This window comes from Meriones unguiculatus, chromosome 5, assembly GCF_030254825.1.
Source record: "Meriones unguiculatus strain TT.TT164.6M chromosome 5, Bangor_MerUng_6.1, whole genome shotgun sequence".
NCBI classification, from domain to species: Eukaryota; Metazoa; Chordata; class Mammalia; order Rodentia; family Muridae; genus Meriones; species Meriones unguiculatus.
Window position 1 is genome coordinate 123,074,640 of NC_083353.1, and position 20,607 is coordinate 123,095,246.

The 20,607-nt window shown below is 43.9% G+C and overlaps 1 protein-coding gene across 5 annotated transcripts in view; it reads left to right on the plus strand.

Annotated features, from left to right (window-relative positions):
* Ptpro (protein tyrosine phosphatase receptor type O) overlaps positions 1 to 20,607 on the plus strand; it is a 200,015-nt gene that overhangs the window by 169,501 nt on the left and 9,907 nt on the right. For all 5 annotated transcript variants that reach the window (XM_060384319.1, XM_060384320.1, XM_060384321.1 and 2 more), the window contains 6 exons: positions 558 to 639; positions 10,303 to 10,393; positions 13,428 to 13,504; positions 14,280 to 14,414; positions 14,653 to 14,775; positions 18,972 to 19,126. In XM_060384319.1, coding sequence (XP_060240302.1) covers positions 558 to 639; positions 10,303 to 10,393; positions 13,428 to 13,504; positions 14,280 to 14,414; positions 14,653 to 14,775; positions 18,972 to 19,126 — 663 coding nt within the window. The remainder of the gene's footprint in view (positions 1 to 557; positions 640 to 10,302; positions 10,394 to 13,427; positions 13,505 to 14,279; positions 14,415 to 14,652; positions 14,776 to 18,971; positions 19,127 to 20,607) is intronic.

Sequence of the window (20,607 nt, forward strand, 5' to 3'; positions counted from 1 at the left end):
TCTAACTGATGCCAAAATCAGTACTTGAATAAGCCATCTCTGAAATCCTTCATGATAAATAGGAAAGGTAATTAGCTAGCCTGTGCTCCTTACCTTGTGAACTGTTAAGTCATGAGTATGACTGTTAACCACTTGTATGTGTATTTCAACAGACATACCTCCCACACACAAATATACACACATATAAATGTGTATATATACATTATGTGAGATTTTATATATATATATATATATATATACACACACATACACACACACATGTGTAGGTAATGCAATTTGGTTTTTTGCTAAATTAAATTCTCTAGGGCCTAGAGACTTCTGTATCTACAGTTCACCTTTTGATTCTTAAGAGTCTAGAAAGTTTAGTGTGTGTGTGTATAAACTTTTTCTAAAATTAGATTGCCACCTGACAACCTTGAAGAATGTAGTAACAGTGAGTGTTCACCCTAGAAAAGTAAGGCAATTTTCTTGCCAAGGAAAGTACACAAGTGTGGTGTTAATCAATATACTGCCTGTTACGTTGATTTTAAAGCACCCTTTCTTTGTGTTTGACAAAGCCCAGTTCAGCTGGACGACTTTGATTCTTACATCAAGGACATGGCCAAGGACTCTGACTATAAATTCTCTCTTCAGTTTGAGGTGAGTGGGGAGGCGTTTTCTCCCTTCTTTGATTGACAGGGTGTGGGAATGGCCAGGTTTGCACTGGGCCAATTTCCTGGCTCACTGGGTAAATGAAGCATGTGATTGATACACCGCTAAGCGAGGAAGGCTGGTGACCTCAGGGTGGCCAGATCGAGGGACCTCTGCCGTTGGCTACAAGGTGGGAACCCAGAGGGCTCAAATCCAGGAGGGAAAGACCAGAACAGAGTTCAAAGGTAGGTAGATGGGACCAGGAGGCGCCATCTTTGAAAATTCAAGCATTGTCAAGAGCAGGTAGGCTTAAAAGCAAAACGACGCCTGGCATTGAACTTACTTACCTTCCAGGGACTTTGGAGTTTTCAGATGACGTGGATGGTAGACTGCAGAGTCAGGGCGGGGTCGGACACCCAACCTGTGTCTCCTGGGTGCGTGGCGCCGAGGGCAGGGCTCTCACTAAGCTGGAATTCTAAGCAACGCGGCTGAGCACTTCTTCCCATTTGGTTCTCTTTCGTTTGGAAACCTGGGGAGAGAGAGTTGCTCACGGTTTGTGTAGGCAAAGGACACCATCCACGGTTGCTTCCCTCGAAGCACACCCTGGCTGTGGCACCATGTGCCTGCACAAGCAGGAATGAGCTCGCGGGCAGAACAGACTGGGTCCTCGCTGTGGCTCACGGCTTGCCGAAGCTCACGGGCTTCAGGCGCCACAGCAGCCGTGCTGGTCGGTGATGAGGAATAAGCCAGAAGATGTGATCCTTTTCAATTTCGTAGTTTTCGCTTTACCTAAATTCTCCTTCCCATGGTTTTATCTCATTTATTATTATTATTATTATTATTATTATTATTATTATTACATTTCTTCTTTCTCTTCATCATCCAAAGGCTGGGTGTGGACATTCTTTCAGAGAGTTTGAGGGTGAAAAGAATCTTTAAAAAATGTTTAATTTTTTTTCAGGTAGTAAATTGTGTGTGTGTGTGTTTATGTGTGTACATGTGCCACAGTGTGAATAAGAGGCCAGCTTCCATGAGTCAGGTCTCCCCTTTACAACGTAGGGTCCAAGGACCCAACTCAGGTCATCAAGCTGAGCCGCCTCACTGACATGGGAATCTTATTCGTTGCCAAATGCAAAGGCCCCTAACTACCACCTGTCTTGGTAAATCTCGCATAAAGCCTGGCCAGTAAACTATTCCCTTCGGGTGCATATGAAATTATCAATATCGCCCCCACTGTCACATCCCAGGTAACAGAGTTTCAATGATATTTGGGGGTCAACAGTAAGAATGGCACTTCAGAAAGCATGTCCCTGGAAGGAGATTTTTAGAATTTTAATTATAAGCTGAAATTATTTTTAAAAACAAGTAGCTGGATGACCATAGTGGTGGAAAGTAAAATGATGGTGCGGCCAACACCTCCAACCTGAGTAAAAGCAGTTTCTAAATTTCACCGAGATTAGATGCTGCATATATTCCTTTTCTGTTACTATGATTAAAATATATATATATATATATATATATATATATATATATATATACTCTGACAAAAAGCAAGTTGGGAAGGAAAGGGTTTTTCACACACAGTTGTGAGATGAAAGAGTCCATCCTGGTGGCGGCGGAGGCATGGTAGCAGGAACATGAGATTGGCTTGGCAGCCAGGAAGCAGTGAGAGAAAGGATGAGGGACCAGGCCGTGCAGTCTCCAAGCCCGTCCCTGGGGATATCCATCTTCCAGCAAAGCTCGCCTTCCTGACATTCCCTCTTAAACATCACCACCAACTGGGAACCACATGCTCAAACTCACACCCCTCGGTGGGGGTGGGGGGGCATTCTTCATCACACCGCCACAGATTCTGTTGGTGGCACAGCTAAGGTCATGACCCTTGCTGAGGACACTCAGTTTATGTGATCGATAGTTACACCAGAGTGTAAATATTACTGTGTTTCACAATTATATAGTTGCTTAGAAGTTCAGTGTCGTTTTCTTGTTTGAAAAGAAAACAAGAAAATTATTTTATTGCAAAGGAAACACAATTCTTACCATCTTTCACCTAAGTCAAGAGGGCTTTATTGAATGTATTTCCATGATCAAAGGAAAGGTTGAGTAGCTAAACCTTGGGTGGGTCTCAGGAATGGCTGGAAGCTGGAGCCAGACCCCCTGATAAGGGCCCTTCATTTCCTACTTCTGTTCTCCTCTGGTCTTGACTTCGCTATTTTTTCACTGCAAGGCAACTTCTTTGTCTTGGTAGAAGACTCAGTGTCCAACATGCCCTCCTCTCCCTTCCCCTCCTTTTCCCTCCTCCTATCCTCCTATCCTCTCCTCCTATCTCCTTCCACATAGCATCCTATTGATCATACGTGCTTTGACAATTCACAAGGGAATTTTGTCTAGACAGCCTGAGTCGTGGTGCCCATTCCGAGCACAACTAAAGAAGGAGGAGTTGCAGGAGGGCTGCCAAACACGCTACCATGACTAAACTACCCTGAGTGAAGGACAGCCACGTTTCTGAACAAAGATGGGGGACTGAGAAAGCCAAAAAATAAGCAATTTCTGTGCTAGCTTCAAATTCCATAGAGATGTAAAGCAGAATTGTACGTCTTACATGCTAAATGGTCAGTTTATCATGTGGTTGGCTTGACACGTTCAACGTATAAATGAACATTTTAATTTAGTTCATAACACTGGTGTTTGTATTTAAATTTCTATTTACTTGGCTACTAATAAGTCAATATTTGGGGTCACACTTTTCCGAACCTGACTTTCTCTTACTTAAAAGATAGGTCGGTTGAACGAGATTAGTGATTCCCCCACTGAGCAAGAGCTTGCCAGTCCCCAAGGAGTGTGGCGGTGTGTGGGAGTGGCTTTCGTTAGTGCACCAGGTGGACGCTACAATAGTGGTTAGGAGTTGAATCTTCTTCAAGGCGTGCAGTTAGGAGTTTTCCTCAGCTAGCTGTACTCCCATGGAAACACTGAGCTTCCTGTGGAGCCCGTGCATCAGGCTTTGTGATGCTTACGTATTACAGTTGTCCAGAAACCCCAATGGGATGTGTGCACAGAGCCAGCAGGATTGTAGAGAGAGGGGTTTGCCCTAACAAGCTAGTTTATGAAGACTAGAAAGTCTAGTCCTCGGGGCAGGCTGAACCACAGAACAGCTGAGGTTGCAGCCCTGAATCTGAAGGCAGGAGGTAGCAGAATTCCATCCTCCACGAGGGAGCTGCCTTCCCTCTTACTTCAATTCATTAACAAACAGTCATCCACTCCAAGTCCACTGACTTCATCACGTTTTGACAACTTCGTAGCAAGCTCTAGTTTGCTATGGGGCCAAACAACGGGGCACTGCAGCCTAGCCAAGCGGCCACACAATTGCAGCCGGAGTGGGGGGCTTTGAAGGAATAGGGCTGTTACTGTTAATAAGCATTTCCACACATCCTTATTCCTAGGACATTATTAGTTGGCTGTGTAATGTGCTTGCCACCACCCTGGATGCATGAACATGAGCCAGTGGGAAGCGCTGCGACCAGCATGTCACACGCTTAGGCTATGTGTGTTGGACTAGCACGTGCTGGGCCCAGATCCCACAATGATTGCGCTTCCTTTCTCCCTAACAGCGTCTGGTCAACTCGCAGATCTTCACAGCCCACATTGTCCTCCGGCTTAGTATGATTTCTTTGCTGTTTTCAGGGGATCATTGTCCCCAGTGGCTGCTTTCTGTGGCTATGCCTGAACTTCACATAGCAGATTTGCTAATGTTTTGTACTCGTAATCACTGAAACATAAAAGGAAAAACTGCTTCCAGTTCTAACAGTACCTTGAGAAGGCATTAAGACCTGAATAAGCTGAATCTAGCTAAACTAGCAGCTAGGTGTTTATTTTCTCTGCTCATACAAATGCTTGGACAACTGGAATTCATTTCGATACTGACATTGAAAGATCAAACATGCATGGAGAAATTGCATCATTTGTAATCATTATGCAAATTGAAGATAATGTCTCCATTTACATATATTACCAATACAGCTATAAGTCATACATGAAGCTTTATGAGTTTCTACTTCCTATTCACTGAATAAATTCCCTTTTTACTCAGTATCTGATTTGGGAACTGTGGAAAAGGCTGATTACTCTTCTGAGAGAAACACACATCCTTTCTTAAGGAAAGGGGACGGCTTCATTTCAAATGCTTCATTTCTGAGCACTTCAGAGCTTGAGGTGGGGCCAGTTATGAGCCATTCCGTGTATTCCTTGCTTTCCCATGAATTTCTGACGTTTGTGATTAACTACAACACGGGTAAAAGCCCCCACACTCTCTGTTCAGAACCCTGGCTCCTAAGATGAACAGAGAACCATGTAACATGCTGCATGTTGAACAAGAGGCGACCATTTCTGTTCAATAGTTGTGCCATCTCAGCCCGTTCCCTGGAAGAGTGCCTGCAGTTGTCATTGGAACCTGTCACTTCAGATATGCCCACCAGGTTTTGGGTGCAAAGATCTCGCTTTGAATTTTCTCTCCTCTTATTCCTTCTCCCCCAGATATTTACTCTGTCTCCAAGAGGTCATCCAAGCAGTGTGGTCTTGGTCCATGTGCTGTCCCTGATGAATTTCATCTTGGCCTCCAGATCCTTGAGAGCTACTGGGGTTGATTTCTTTTCTTTCTACCATTCCATTACCCACCCATCAAAGTCTAACCATCATCACACTCTTTCCTTGAGGTGTGTGTGTGCTGGATTGAATTGCATCCTCCCACATCTACTGAGGTGCTAACCTCTCCCTACCACAGGGTGATATGTCAATTACAAACGGGACCATGACAGATGGAGATAGTTAAAAAGGTCAAAAGTCAAGAGGTCATACTATGCGCAGCTGTAGGTGAATGTCCCATTAGAAGCTAAAGAAAGGCAATGAAAAATTCCCACCACAGCCATCACACAGGGGATGTGGTCCTGCTGATTTCAGACTTGTAGATTCCAGAGCTATGAAACAATGTATTTGGTGTTGTTACCATGTTTGTGGCACCTTGTCCCGGCAGCCCCAGGAGCCAGCCACACTAGACTAGAACCTCCTCTCTTTTCGTCTTCCAAGATGGTCACCTAAAGATAACCAATGCTATTATATTATGCCAGTAACTTGCTGTAGATAGGACCTCTATTTTTCTCTCCCCCTTTTTTTTTCACCCTGTGGACACATGGTCTATTGACCCAGATCACTTGCCTCTAAGGCCCAGTGTGGTCCAAGGCAAACACTAAACACTGTCATTTGGTGACAATGCTGCTAGCTCCAAGAGCAGAACACAGCGGGTGCTTGCTTGAGATGAGGCTGACTGTGTTCTTCCAATCCGTCCTGGAGGCCTAGCCTCATCGATACTGTTTGAAGGGGCCCTTTGGAGATAATTAGGATAGACAGAGTCGCAGAGCTGGGGGTCTAGTGGTGAGATTAGTGTCTTTACGACATGAGAAACTGGTGAGTTAGCCCTCCCTCCTCCCCGGAGCTTCACAGTGATTAAGACGTGGGAGCACACAGAGCTGGCAGCTGCTGACAAGCCAAAGATAAACAAGAAAAATCTACAATGTTGGCACCTTGGTTTGGGGCTTTTCAGCCCCCATGACTATGAAAAATAATAGCATCCTTTGGTTAAGACCACAACTCTGAGGTGTTGAGTTATGGCAGCACACACACACACACACACACACACACAAACACTGTACATATGTTTGTGTTTTCTTTCTCTGGATTTAGATGCTTCAACAGTCGCTGGCCCAATATGGATTGTCACTGCGATTGGTGACATCAGGGCCCTAGCAAGTCATCACAGTGTTCCTGACTTAAAGCAACTGATTTTTAGTCTCTAAACTGTCAGATTCAGGGGGTGAAATAAGGAGTCATGAGAACCACTCCCGCTCTGGAGGCTGTAGAGGGCGAATACTTCTGTACCTGCCTCAGTTTCCAGGGGCCCCAAGTGTTCTTTGACTGGCAGCTGCAGCAAGCCGGACTCTGTCTCAGCCTTTACATGGCTTCTCATCTGGTAATCAAGACAGTGACTTGTCCCTGCAAGCTTTTAGGAAAGGGTCATATTCACAAGTTCCGATGTGGACACAATGCCTTGGTGAAACTGTTCTACCCATGGGGATGTCTCCAGTGAGTAAAAACTATGATTGATTATATTAGAAGCAGAACAGGCAAACAGAAATTCAAAAATAATTTATGTGGCTTCAGCCCATCACCCTTACACTTTATCTTAATGAAGATTCAAGCCTCTGGTGTTTCCATATGGTTTCAGAGAAAATAACCGCAGAGTTACTGAACTGAAAACTTGTTTGATTTTCCACTCGGTGACAAGCTAAATTACAAAGCCCACAAAGCCGCTCGAGTGCACACGCAGCTCCGGCTCCTCCGCTGCCATTCAACTTGGCTAATTTACATTTATGGAGTTCCGCCAATTAAGCAGCCCTTACCAACTTCGGGCACTTTCAACATGGAAGGCAACAGTGGATTACAGGTCTCTCAGAGAGTGAGTTTCCACATTCAGCGCTCCAGCTCCAGCCTGCTTCTAAGGTTTTTTTTTTTGTTTTTGTTTTTGTTTTTTTTTTTTTTGTTGTTGTTGTTGTTTTTTGAATCTGAGGCCTTTTCCAGCAGCTTTTTAGTCTATGCCCAAACAGAGGGTGGGAAGCTGAAGAGAGTTGTGACTCTTCACACAATGGCAAAGAAAGGAGTCATTACAGAGCCAAGCCAAGCCAAAACAAACAACCACACCAGCTTCAAATGCTTCACAATTGCTGTTCATAAGGCAACATTTGTGTTTATTGAGTTTAACCATTCTAGTTGATAGTACGACAAGCCAGAAAAGAATGGAGAAATTAATAGATTTGTTTGGGGATAATTAAACTTATGTTGAGGAGATTTGAGCCGATTTCAAAAGACCTACAGTTTATAAGTACATGCAGAACTAAAAGAGGTATTTTGACAAATTAGCTTTTTTTTGACAAATTAACCTTTATGGTTCTTTCTAAAGAAAGCCCACTTATAAAACATTTACATCAATGGAAGAAATAAAAACATCATTTCAATAAGTTCGTGTTTACTCTAATTAACCTTAAAAATAATGCTAATTTGAGTTGTTTTCCAAAACTAGAGGGTTTTTTTCATGTCTCGCCAGAGTAATATAGCAAGTCACTGGAGAACGTTGATGAGAAATTTACACAATTACAACGGCAACTTTCTGCTTTAAGCGCACTGGTACAAAGGTTTTATCTGAAATGAGGGAAAATTTGTGCTGAGGCACCAACTTGCCAGTTTATCTTTATGAGTGTCTACCACGTACTCCTAATCGTGAAAGATTCTTCATCTTGAGAAGCCAAACATGACGAAGCATCAACAAGAGAGAAAAACCTGGACCACTGAGGTTGTTTCATCCATGTTGATGGCAATTGTGCATGCCAGGACCAGTTGATGGCGAAGACCTCCAGCATGAAGGAGGTCCACAACCAGAAGCTTGATTCCCGAAGCACGTGCTTTGTGAAGAATGCTTGAATCAAGACGCAAAAAAAAAAAAAAAAATGTGAGGACCTCTCTGCTTAATTGCCTGGAATTATGTCAAAGGTTTCTTCCCTTAAAAATCTATCTGAGATCCCAAAATTCCTCTCTACGAGTAATCTACCGGCTTTGGCTTCCTTAAAGGAACAACTGAGAAGAGAGTTGACGCCTGAGACTCCTGTGCTTTGCTGCACCCTTTGGGGCTAGGAAGAGATTACTTGGTTAAAGTACCAGCACTCCAGGGTTCAGATCAAGAGCAGGGACAGTGGCCTTGCAAGAATGGTGACCTGTGATTACAGCACTCAGGAGGCAGACACAAGAGGCTTCAGGGGGAAGCTGGCAAGCTACCCTAGCTAATTGGCTCTGTCGGAGACCCGGACTTAGCAAATGAAGTGAGGAGCCATTTAGGGAGGCCACCAATGTCCTCAGCCTCCCAGCCCAGGCACACCCACATACATGCCAACACACAAATACACAGGCACGCACACCTCACAAATACACATGCAAAAATACTGAGCACTCTTAAGTGTGAGCAAAATGTATGGCAACAGGTTTCTCAGCTGCCTCAAGAAGTTTATAAGTGATGCACACTATGTGAGTAAAGCCAAATACTGAGAGTCTCCAGGGCACACACACTCACAGGGCATTCAGTTATACGGACACACACATACACAATTAAAACAACAATAGGAACCAGCATTCTTCCATGGACTGTGTGATCTGAACAGGTAGGCCAAGTAAACCCTTTTCTCCTCAAGTTGCTTTGGATATGAAAACATCAATACAGATTCTTATTTTGAAATTGATTGGTCATTCGAAGAAAGAACTATCATAAAATAATTCCAAGATGTTCAAATTTGTATATTTCCTCTATGAAATGATACTTTTAGTGTTTGTTTTTAGGTATAAAATAGCAGATACAATAGAATTAGCCGAGACCACTTAAACAATTGGAATAAATTACATTTGTGACTCTAAACTGAATTTTCAAAACTTGACCAAATGGAATTTTTGTTTGTTTGTTTGTTTACATCTTCTTAGAGTCTGTTAAACAAGTCTTAAAACTTCAAAAGGAAAATGCATCTCAAATTGTTTCAGGATGTGGCTAGATGAGCTGATTAGTCCTACACAGTACAAACCCAGAAACTGCCGTACCAGTAGCAGAGGGAAGCTAGGTGACCTGCAACTATGCAAACTCCTTATTTCTTATAAGACACGGGGATAAACTGAAACGCCTCTTCAAATCACCTACTCTTTGAAAGGCCCTAGCTGCCTGCTTATATGAAAAATACCAGTGCATCTTGCGGTGAAGGATGGACAGGACAACTAACAGGTCAGCAGGTGTCCAGTGTGCCTGCTTCCATTCTAGGGCTTGCCTCAACACTCCCGATTCATCTTTATTCTTCAGGGTCCATCACCAGATATTCAGAAACTGTTAATCCTCTCTTTTACAGCGTGGACACTGCTCCCTGCTATTTTTCCCACCTTCTCCCTTTTACTGCTTCTTTGAGGCTTGGTGTCTAAGAGAAAAAAGATGCCCGCATTTCCCCATAGAAGAGGAAAGGTTTATGTGAATGGCTTATTGTGAGCTGTTGTCCTTAGCTTATGCCTGGAAAGTGTTTCCATTCCCAAGCCCCCACACCACATCTTCCACGAAAGTCTTGCTTCTCTGAATGATCTGTGAGACGCTCAAGCTGTTCAGATCACATATTGGACAGCGCTCCACTGCAGCCATGCTAGCAAACAACCTTAAAATCTGAGGGCCTGCAAGGCCTTGTTTTTCACGCGCACAGTTATGTGGTTTCACCCGAGGGTCCGAAGACGGTTGTCTCCTCACTCTGGCTTTGGCAGCTTTCCTGGCCATGAACTCTTTCTGGCTAGTGATAGAGGACAGGAGAAGAGAGCAAACTAACCAAATCATAGTGAACTTCCGATTTCACCTGAGTTCCACCCCAAGCCACTGACTAGAGCGAGCTGACAAGAATGGAGCAGATAAGTACATTTTGCCCTTAAAGGGAACTGCTGCATCATCAGCTAACCAAGGGCACGGTGAAGTTTATCCATGAACAGAGCTCAAGGTGAGCTGTAAGCCGTCCAATCCACACTGTGTACAGAAACCTCAAGCCTCCTCTCTCTTGTTTGCAGGAGCTGAAGTTGATTGGGCTGGATATTCCGCACTTTGCTGCAGATCTCCCCCTGAACCGGTGTAAAAACCGTTACACAAACATCCTGCCATGTGAGTGGTCAACACTGCTGACCCCAACCCTGTCTTTTCAAGGTCAAAGCTTTGCTACTGCAGCTTAATCAGTTTCATTCTTTCCCAGGAGGACTCAGGTGTGGCATGAATTGCAGGGCCATGGCTGAGGCTTCCTGGACCTGGCTAGTGCATTGATCTTACCCTGTGGAGGGGGATTTCACTTAAATTGCATCTGGGCAGACGGGACTAAGCATTGACCCTTGGGGGACAAGAGGAGCTTACCTGACCTGGAATCAAATAATCTGTGCTCTTGTGAAATGTTTTCTGTGAATTCACTGAGAGTGAAGAGGGCTAAGGCAGAGTGCAGCATGTGAACTAACGCCTTCCCCTCACGCCTGGAGAGTTAAGCTCATGCTTAGCACTCTGCAATAAAAAGCAGCATTCAAGAGAGAGGTAATAAAAAGTGTGCATGGGACTGTCATAGTGACTTCAATATAGACTGATTTTTCCACCTCTGTTACCCTCAGGGAAGGCTTGGAAAAACAGAAGGAGGGAAAGCAAAGATTCCACAAAGACATCACTACTTTCCATGTGGTTTCTTGATAAATTAGGTAGAATTATAATAATAACAGTTCACATCTATAAGGGGTCGAAATTTACTTATTTTCTGATGAAAAATCCCCCCGAAACAGCCTTTCTCTAATAGACACATTCACTAAAATTTAGTTAAGTTAGGAGTCAACAAAATATGTCTACTTTAAAGACAATACATTTCAGTAGTTTAGACATGTTTTTATTTTAATTTTTTTCTTACAATATATTTTTATCATATTCTTTGCCTACAGCCTTCTTACCTCCCCACCAACCAAACTGCACATCCCCTCTTTCTCAAAAGCAAATAAAAAGTAATAAATAAAATCAAAATAAACAAAAATCAACAAAGAAGGCAACGGGGAAAAGTGGAGAGCAACAGAGAAAATTTGATCACAATATATCATATAGTTGCAAGCAATTTTCTTTAATTTTTTTTAAATTAAAATACAATTACATCCAGACGCCTTTAATCCCAGCACTCAGGGAGGTAGAAGCAAGCAGATCGCTGTGAGTGCGAGGCCAGCCTGATCTACAAAGGGAGTCAAAGACAGCCAAGGCTACACAGAGAAACTCTGTCTCAAAACACTAAGTACTGCTACTACTCATAACAAACATAATTACCTTTCCCCTTTCCCCCTCTCCTCCCTCCTACTTTTCCCGAGTGACCCCTCACTCCCTCTCAAATTCATGGCCTCTTTTATTATTATTATTATTGATACATGTTTAAATAGAGAAACACAACCTGCTCGGCTTCTTTAGTGTTGCTTGTATGTATGACTTCAGGCCTGAGCACTCGGAATTTGATTAACAGGTAGGGAGCTCATCTCTGGGGAAAACCAATCCTCCATTTCTCAGCAGCCATGAGCAGCCCATCGTTCTTTGTCTGCTGGGAGAATCTATGAGGCTCTCCCTTCTATGAGAGCATGTCCATCTGTGTTGTCCTGTTTCATGTCTTCTTTAGACACTTGTATTCTTATGGTAGCTTGAATAAAGCTTCCCTCTCGTTTCTAGGAGACACCAGCGGACTTCCTGTTCCTCTGGCTCTTACAATCTTCCTGTCCCTTCTTCCACAATGTTTCTTGTGGTAGGCGCAGGAGTTATATTGTAGATGTGTCCACTGGGGCTCCAGTTGTAGATTTCTGGCTACTGCAAGGGGAAGCTTCTTTGATGGATTGTAGGAACTACACTCATCTGCAATGCAAGTGCAGGTATTTAGAGTACAGTTAGGGATTAGTCTGCTCTAGTAATGGTTTGCTGAGGTTCATAGCCGCACTATCATTGGGTGGTACCAGGTCCTGTTGAGTGGACCTGGATATGAGTGAATATGGATACCTAAATAAGACATGAAAGAGGACAACACAGATGGACATCTTCTCCCAGAAGGGAGAGCCTCATAGATTCTCCCAACAGACAAAGAACAATGGCAGCTCATGGCTGTTGAGAAAGGGAGGATTGGTCTTCCCCAGGGATGAGCTCCCTAACTGTTAATCAAATTCCAAGTGCTCAGGCCTGAAGCCATGTACATACAAGCAGCACTAAAGAAGCCGAGCAGGTTGTGTTTATATGTTTATATATGTCACAATGTTTATAGTAGTCAAAGAAAAAGAGGCCATGGATTTGAGAGGGACTCCAATTGACCCCTCGGTACTGTCAAGAAGAGACTTTCTTTATGAAACTCAACAACACATAGGGTGAATATATGGTGAATGAAAAGAAGTTAGCAATATAATTCAGAATAAACTAAAGGAAAAGAATAGGAAAAAATTACCATGGTTAGAAAGCTGAAATCAAAGAGATCAGCAATAATACTATAAGTCACAAAAGAGGAAAACAGGAATGGGGGGTGGGGCTGCACAGGTTGAGAGGACAACACTTTAGTTTTGTAGAGGTGAAGACGATTAGGGAGTCCAAACACACTGTGAGGACTACAGCTAATGACATTGTGATACACTGGGAGTTTTAGAACAGAGTGGGCTCTACACACTTTTATCAAATAACAGTGTGAGATGGCAGATATGCGTGTTTGCCTAACTCTAGCAATCATTTCTTAATACACACACAGCTGAGCACACACACACAACATTAAATTCCACATCCAGCAACAGAAATTAAACTAATAGGTAAAATAATAATTTCAAAGGGCCCATGCTTCTTCCATTCTCTGGGTAAGGTAACAGACTCTGAATGTCCCTGGAAGACGGGAATCATAAATTTATGCTACATACTATAGCTTTCCATATGGTCACAAAGATAGTTCAGTTCCTGCCTGAAGTACCTGCAGATGATTCTTCAGAGATGGAAGAGCCGAGGAAGAGAGGCTGCAAAACAGTCATGTTTTCTCTAAAGGAGAAACGTAGGCTACTGTAGACCTCCACCTTCCTCAGCATTTGATTTAATACGGTATTTGATGGAGACTGTTGGGATAATTTTCCCTCTCACTCTGATTTTTCAACCTGTCTTTTTCCCTTGTTCTTCACAGATGACTTCAGCCGAGTGAGGCTGGTCTCCATGAATGAAGAAGAAGGGGCAGACTACATTAACGCCAACTATATTCCTGTAAGTAGAAATAATAATAATAACAATAATAATAATAATAATAACAATAATAAAGCAGGCACCCAAAGCTCAAAACCACTCAGGCCAGGCCATGGAAGACCACAAGGGCCATGCAGGTGTGTGAGATGAAGAAGTGGCAGCTGCCGCTACCCAACAACTGAGCCCCAGGAGCATTGAGCACTTTTGTTGTTCCTATTCAGAATATGGGACCCAGCGGTTCTCCACCTTCCTAACGCTGCCACCCTTTAATACGGTTCCTCATGTTGTGGTGACCCTCAACTATGAAATTACTTCATTGCTACCTCATAACGCTAACTTTGCCACTGTTAGAAATCATAATGTGTGTGATACATGGGATCTGTGATATGCAACCCCTGTGAGGGTCAGGGGGTCACGACCCATAGGTTGAGAAGCGTCGTACAACAGCGGGGAAAGGCTCCCAGGAAGGTCACGACACAGAAGCACCTCTCCTTTGTGGTTAGCGGCCAGATCCAAAGGGCTACAGCTGAGCACCTGCGAGTTTAAAGCAGCGGTAAAGATTGTGGTCGTCATAAAAAGGTGTGGGCGTGATTTGATAGGCTTCTGAAACTCGGAGCTTAGAATCACAGCAGACAGCTTAATCGCTCTGATTGCCCCTTTCGTGATAAGGGGAAAGGAAGTATTATATAGGTGTGTGATCCTTTGCCAGCTTTGTCATTGGCAGCGTGTCAGTTGTCCTCACACCAACCGAGAGCAGGCGACTAGTGAAGTGTTAACTGTGTCACGCATCTTTCAGGGATACAACTCACCCCAGGAGTACATCGCCACCCAGGGGCCACTGCCGGAAACCAGGAACGATTTCTGGAAGATGGTCCTGCAGCAGAAGTCTCCTATCATCGTCATGCTCACGCAATGCAACGAGAAAAGGAGGGTGTGTATCTATGTGGCCGTGGAGGCCGCGCCTGCCCCTTTCACAGCCCTGGATGTGTGTCCACTGTCAGAGGAGCGACCAGACTTGCTTAGTTTCAACCCTCTCGTCAGGGCTGCTTGTTTCTTCTGAAATGAGGATCGTTGCTGCCCCTCAGTGAGCACAGACTCTGTTTCTTCCCTGGAGTCTTTTGTTTGTTTGTTTCTCTGTTTGTTTTTAAACCCTGTTGTTTTTGCCTCAGGTAAAATGTGACCATTACTGGCCATTCACAGAAGAACCGATTGCTTATGGGGACATCACTGTGGAGATGATCTCTGAGGAAGAACGGGACGACTGGGCCAGCAGACGCTTCCGGATCACTTACGTAAGTTTCAAACAGATTGAGGAAGGGTAGAATTTCCAGCCCTACGTCTTACCAGTCACACACACACACACACACACACACACACACACACCAGGAGATCATGAGCTCTTCAGGCTCTGCCATGCTCCTTTATGCAAGAGACGAAAAGATCTGACTTTAGTATAGTTACCGCCTATTTATGTCAAGGGTAGTTTGGAGGCACTTTGTCTTCAAAGGCCAGAGGCGATGAAAGAGAAGGCTACGTTGATGTATCTCAAGCCTGCTCAGGGCTGCCAGTCACAACCAGAGAGGGAGGTATTCTCATCACTAGAATTAATCAGATAAGAGTGACAGCAAGAGGTGGGAGACCTGGGTACAATTCAAATCAAATGTTGGAACTGAAATGTCCTAGTTAGAATATTGTTCTGAGTGTCAGTGTCTAGATCTCCTTACTCATGGTTCTTCAAGTTATGTAGAGTTCCTGAAAGATCTGTTTTCCTTGCCTTGCTTCCATTTCTGTGGGCAAGTCTTTGAGCATGGCTGATCATGTCCATGCTAAGCTCCAGTGCTCACTTCAGTCAGCTGGTCCTCCCATTTGCTATTTATAGCTAAACATCCCATATGATACAGTTTCTACCAGCCTAGTCACCTTAGAATGGCTGTCTATTAAGGACAAAACCAGAAGGCCCTCTTGCCTTGCTTTTTCTTGCATAGAAACAGCCCCTGATTCTGAGCCAAAGAGGGAATCCTGGCTTCTGTGGAACAGCCAGCTTCACCCACTGCCTGTTTTAGAAAGCCCCATCAGCCAAGAGTGCTTTCTCTGCTTTCAAATATTGGAAGAAATGGAGATGTAGCCAAGCAGCCTAGCAGCTGGAAGGCACATGCAAATCCCCGAGTTCCTTCTTCACGAAAATGAACTGTAAGGACTGCGAAAAGTTAGATAATATTTCATAACACATTGGCCATCATAGACATGGTGGCACATACCAATCGTCCAGCACTTCGGAGGCTGAGGCAGGAGAATTGGCAGTATGAGGTTAGCCTTAATTATACAATGACATCCAGATCTCTCCAAGAAAAAAAAAGTAAAACTTCTTTCACATGAAGTATTATATATCGATTATGTGAAATTCAAATTTTAGTGTTCCTAGTTTTTTTGTTGGATCATGTTTACTCACAATGTAATGTCTATGACCCCATGCAATGTGCATGGCTACAATACCAAGAAACTCTAAAACACCTACCTGGCCCTTTCTAGAAAATGTGTGCTGAATCATCTTGTAAACGGAGATTACCCATCACGATAACAACATAAGCCCTCGGTTAACTACCTACTTACTGGTACTTACAAGAAATAAATCTGTTCTTAACTACTAACTGTGAACAGCAGCTTCCCCTGAGGTGTACACTCCCAGAGAGTGTGTGAGAGGCTGTTACAGCTCTTCCACCCTGTTGACTGCCCAGCTCTTCCTGGTTCCCCACGCAGGCTACTCCAATGCAGCATCACTCCTTTATCAGGCTACCCACCTTGGAGACTTTGAGCTCCTTCCTGCCTGCCCCACATGGTGCTCCGTCTAAGCACACTGACAGTATAGCTTTCTTTCTTCATCTCTTCTCCCCGTCGGATACTGCCAGTTTCACCAGCAAGTGCTCTGACCCCTGGAATGAACAGATCTGAGGATGAGCTATTTCAAAACTAATAAAGCACTATCCAAGACTTTCTATCAGAGGTGATATTTCACAGTCTTCATTCCGTTTAAACTGAGTTTGCTTTCTGTGCTGTTTGAGCAAGAAAGCCAATGCAAATTGCTAAAGAATAGAGAACAAATCTTCCCAAGGTTTGAATTTGGGAGCAAGAAAAAAAAAACTGTACAAACTGTTCTCAAGCCTACTCTCTCTAGAGGAAAGATTTACATAGACCATCATGTGGTCGATAATATGCTTCTTGTCCTTGGTCTTAAATGATGGCCCAGCTTTCAAAGACAAACATGTGAAGAGTTTCAACAGCAGAAATAAAGCAGTAAACAACAGAGTTTGCCTATCAGGCAGTTCAGAGCTTACAAGCATCCGGTGCCCTCACTTGGCTGTGAGCCCGCAGAGTGTGAACAGATCAAACAGCATTGATCTGTACTAAGCAATATTTTCCCCTCAAGTTTTTGTCTATACCCATCCTTCTTTCTTTGTTCCATATGGACATGTGTGAGGTTCTCAAGTGTCTTCCCAACAAGATGTAAACACATAAATGAGAAAATCAGAGTGAAAGAATGTAGGGCCACTGAGTCAGGTCCAGCGGGAGGGCTTTCTCATTTAAACACGGAAAAGGACGGCAACTCCACCTTGCTACTGCCCAGCACCTGCTGGATAGATGAATGAATATCAACAAGATATTTATTCCTGTGGACTCTGAGCCTGGCTATCCACTGGAAAGCCTGTTGCCAGTTCCGTGGCGCTGGCTCGGAGCTGTGAGACACCAGTGACAGACAGGCTAGTCGTTTTCCTCATCTTACAGCCGCTCGGACTTTTTAGCTGACTACATTTCACATTGGCTGCAGTGGAACATGAATGAGGGGACAATATCATGCCCAGCATGTGAACAGAGCTGGCATGTTTTGTGAGCCTTTCTAGAGAAGCCAAGCTATCTGGTGACTAACTTTGAACACCCATGGTGTTGAACACTTGTCCTTCTGCACGGTTTATTAGGGATGGGTTACTTCACTGACATCTTCCTTGAGGATAGCAGTAAGGAGAACCAGAGTCTTCACAGCCTGTGTGCTGTGTGCCCGAAACAAGAGCCTCTGGATATCTCATTCTGCCTGTGATGGCATACAATCTTAGGTGCCAAAGGGGCAGTGGGTATAAGTGAAGTGATGGCATTGTCGTCTCTAGAAATCTTACTATATACCTGCACGTATTATTTATAATAAAGTCTACTTATATAGATGCAAATTCTGTTTAAGACTGCCCGGATTTGCTCTTTGTAACTCATTACTTTTTGCTACCTGAATATAAACTTGAGCTCCAAACTTTCAAATGTTTTGCTAGAATATTCTATTCACCAAGTGGATTGTAGGGTCTTTGTGAGTTTGAAGGATGATGGTTGAACCAGGTACTTGAGGCAAGCCTGATTTGGGAGCCAGCCTCATAGTTATTAACAAGAGAACAAATCCTTCTTCTAACTTATTGGAGACTAAATGAAGTTGATCATGAAGGATCCCTGTTCTGATGGCTGTTTATATGGCTTAAAGATAAACTTGGTGCATGGGCCAATAGGAATAAGATTAACATACAGACTGGCTTGCCAGAGGTCCCTAGAACGAAGCAGATAAATGAGTGAGCAGATGGGAGCTGTGGTAATGGTTACACAGTAGTCCTGATGACTGTGATCTGAACATTGCACCATCCAGCACTCACGTCATGTGCTTAGTGAACACAGGACTGATACCAGGGACCCTTCTTAAATACAAGACGACTGAACCCCAGTGAGTCTATCTTGGATCAGGTTTCCTAGTATCAGAACTCAGAGTAGAATTTCTCAGAAGAAACACCTTTTGTTTTTGAAGAGCATAGTCTTGGTAAATATGCAAGGGGTCAAAGAAGGTGCCATATACAACTGTGAGCCCAGCTAGAGCCGGACTTCAGTCAGAACCCCTGAGAATGCTGGGGCCTGAATAGCAGTGTGGTGCTGGCCCATTCTGAGCAGAGATGACTTTCACATGATAACAACAGTTATCGGGCTCTTTTGGCACATGAAAGTGACCTCTTGAGTATTTTCCAGGAAGGTTCATAGTTTAGAGGATGTCTCTGGATGAGGAACCAGTAGTTCTACTAGCAGGGAAAGTGATAGATACCCTGGGCTGGCAGAGAGCTCTAAGTAGGACACCAATGGTAGCATCCAAAAATACACTGGCCAGGGCAGAGGCAGCTTCATATGGCAGAACCCGGATGTCAAGCAAGGAATCTGAATAAGCTCCGATTCTCCACTACTAGCTAATAGATACGGGTTAACCTATGGGTCCACCTTTTGAGGCCTTATACAATCACAATTAACCTTTCTTTTCTGGGCCTGATTAGTGCCTGGCAGGTGCTCAGAGATGGAAAGGAAAAGGTGATGATAAGGAGCAGAATGCATTGCCACCGAGCTCTTCAGTGGTACCTCGGGTCAGGCTAAGTGCAGATGAGGTGACTAACACGCAATCTTTGGCACTTCTCCCCTACAGGCCGATGAGGCACAGGACGTGATGCACTTTAACTACACAGCCTGGCCCGATCACGGGGTGCCTCCAGCAAACGCTGCTGAGAGCATCCTGCAGTTTGTGCACATGGTCCGACAGCAAGCCACCAAGAGCAAAGGGCCCATGGTCATCCACTGCAGGTAATCTCATCTGCCATTTTCTGTTCGTTACCTGTCTCGCCGCTGTGACAAAAATACCTGACAATCGCCACTTAAGAAAGCTGGCTCCGTGCAAAGGGTGTAGTCTGCCTTGGTGGAACGCCACGGTGCTTGGGCTTAAGGCAGCCATATCGTGAAGCAGAGAGAGAGGAATGCTGGTGATGGCCAACATGCTCTTTATTCAAGCAAAGGCCACAGCCCACAGAGTGGTGCTGCCTGCCTTCAGGTGGGGCCTTCCCACCTCAGTCAGCCTCACTAGAAACTCCCTCATGGCCATGCCAGGAGTTTGGCTCCTAGGCAAATCCAGATCTGTTGACAATATTAACCATCACAAACAGAATTTTTCTTTTTCATAAAAACCTTGATCAGATTTAATTATAAATTATGATTTTTAAAGTCTGAACTTAATTGATGGTTTGCTGTATACTCTGCTTATCACAATTATCTCATAACTATACTCTGTAGAATACATTTTCTAATTTGCTCTTTTTTAGAGACAGAATCTTACTTTGCAGCCCAGTCTGGGCTTGAACTCACTGTTTAGCCCAGGCTAGCCTTAAACTTGCAGTGATTCTCCTGCCTCAACTTCCTGAGTACTGGGATTATGGGCATGTGCCACCATGTTCACCTTAAAATAGACGTTATTACCACAATTTTGAAAGCAAGAGAAAATGAGGACAGAGATATGCAATGATATGCAAAAGTTTATTCAACTAGAATGTGAGAAATTAAGATTTAAATCTAGATATATGGGTCCCCAAAGACCAAGTACCATGTGAGATCATCATCAAAACCCAGACTGGATATAGCATGATAAATACAAGGTCAAATTCTGCAAAGCTTCTCACAGCTTCAAACAGTCTAAGTAAACTTAAGAGAAAGCAGAAGGAAAGAAAACACAGAAGTACCTAGTATATTAGATAAATGCGGTTGCACTTCCAAATTGCTTCTGGAACTACAGAACCTAAAGGAAAGTGGAACAAATGGCTCATAACATTATTTCAAATCACAGTTCATAGCAATTCCTAAGGGGAAGTGTGACTTCCGGAGTAAGCCCTGCCTTCCTACAAGTGAGCACAAAATTCAGCCCAGTGACAAAATGTTGCAAATTTGTTGTGCAGACGCAAAACTTTTGGGTGGGTGCATATCAGAAGTAGAAGAGGAGCAATGGATGCTAGGAGTTGCAGCAGCAAGTATTCCATCATGAGCAAATACATCTCTGATATGGGATCCAGCGCCTTGTCTTTGTGAGCTATAATGTTGGTGTGTGTGTGTGTGTGTATGCATGGTCAGGACCAGCAGGGCTTGTGAGCTGTTGCTGTTGAGGTTATTGGCCATTGTCACCCACCTTCGACTTTTGACACTTCAAAGGGTGTTGCTGAAAATGAGATGATTCTCAAAATAGTTCTCTGAAAATAAAGCTGCTTGCAACTGTGAGGTCAAACTCATACACTTCTTTCACA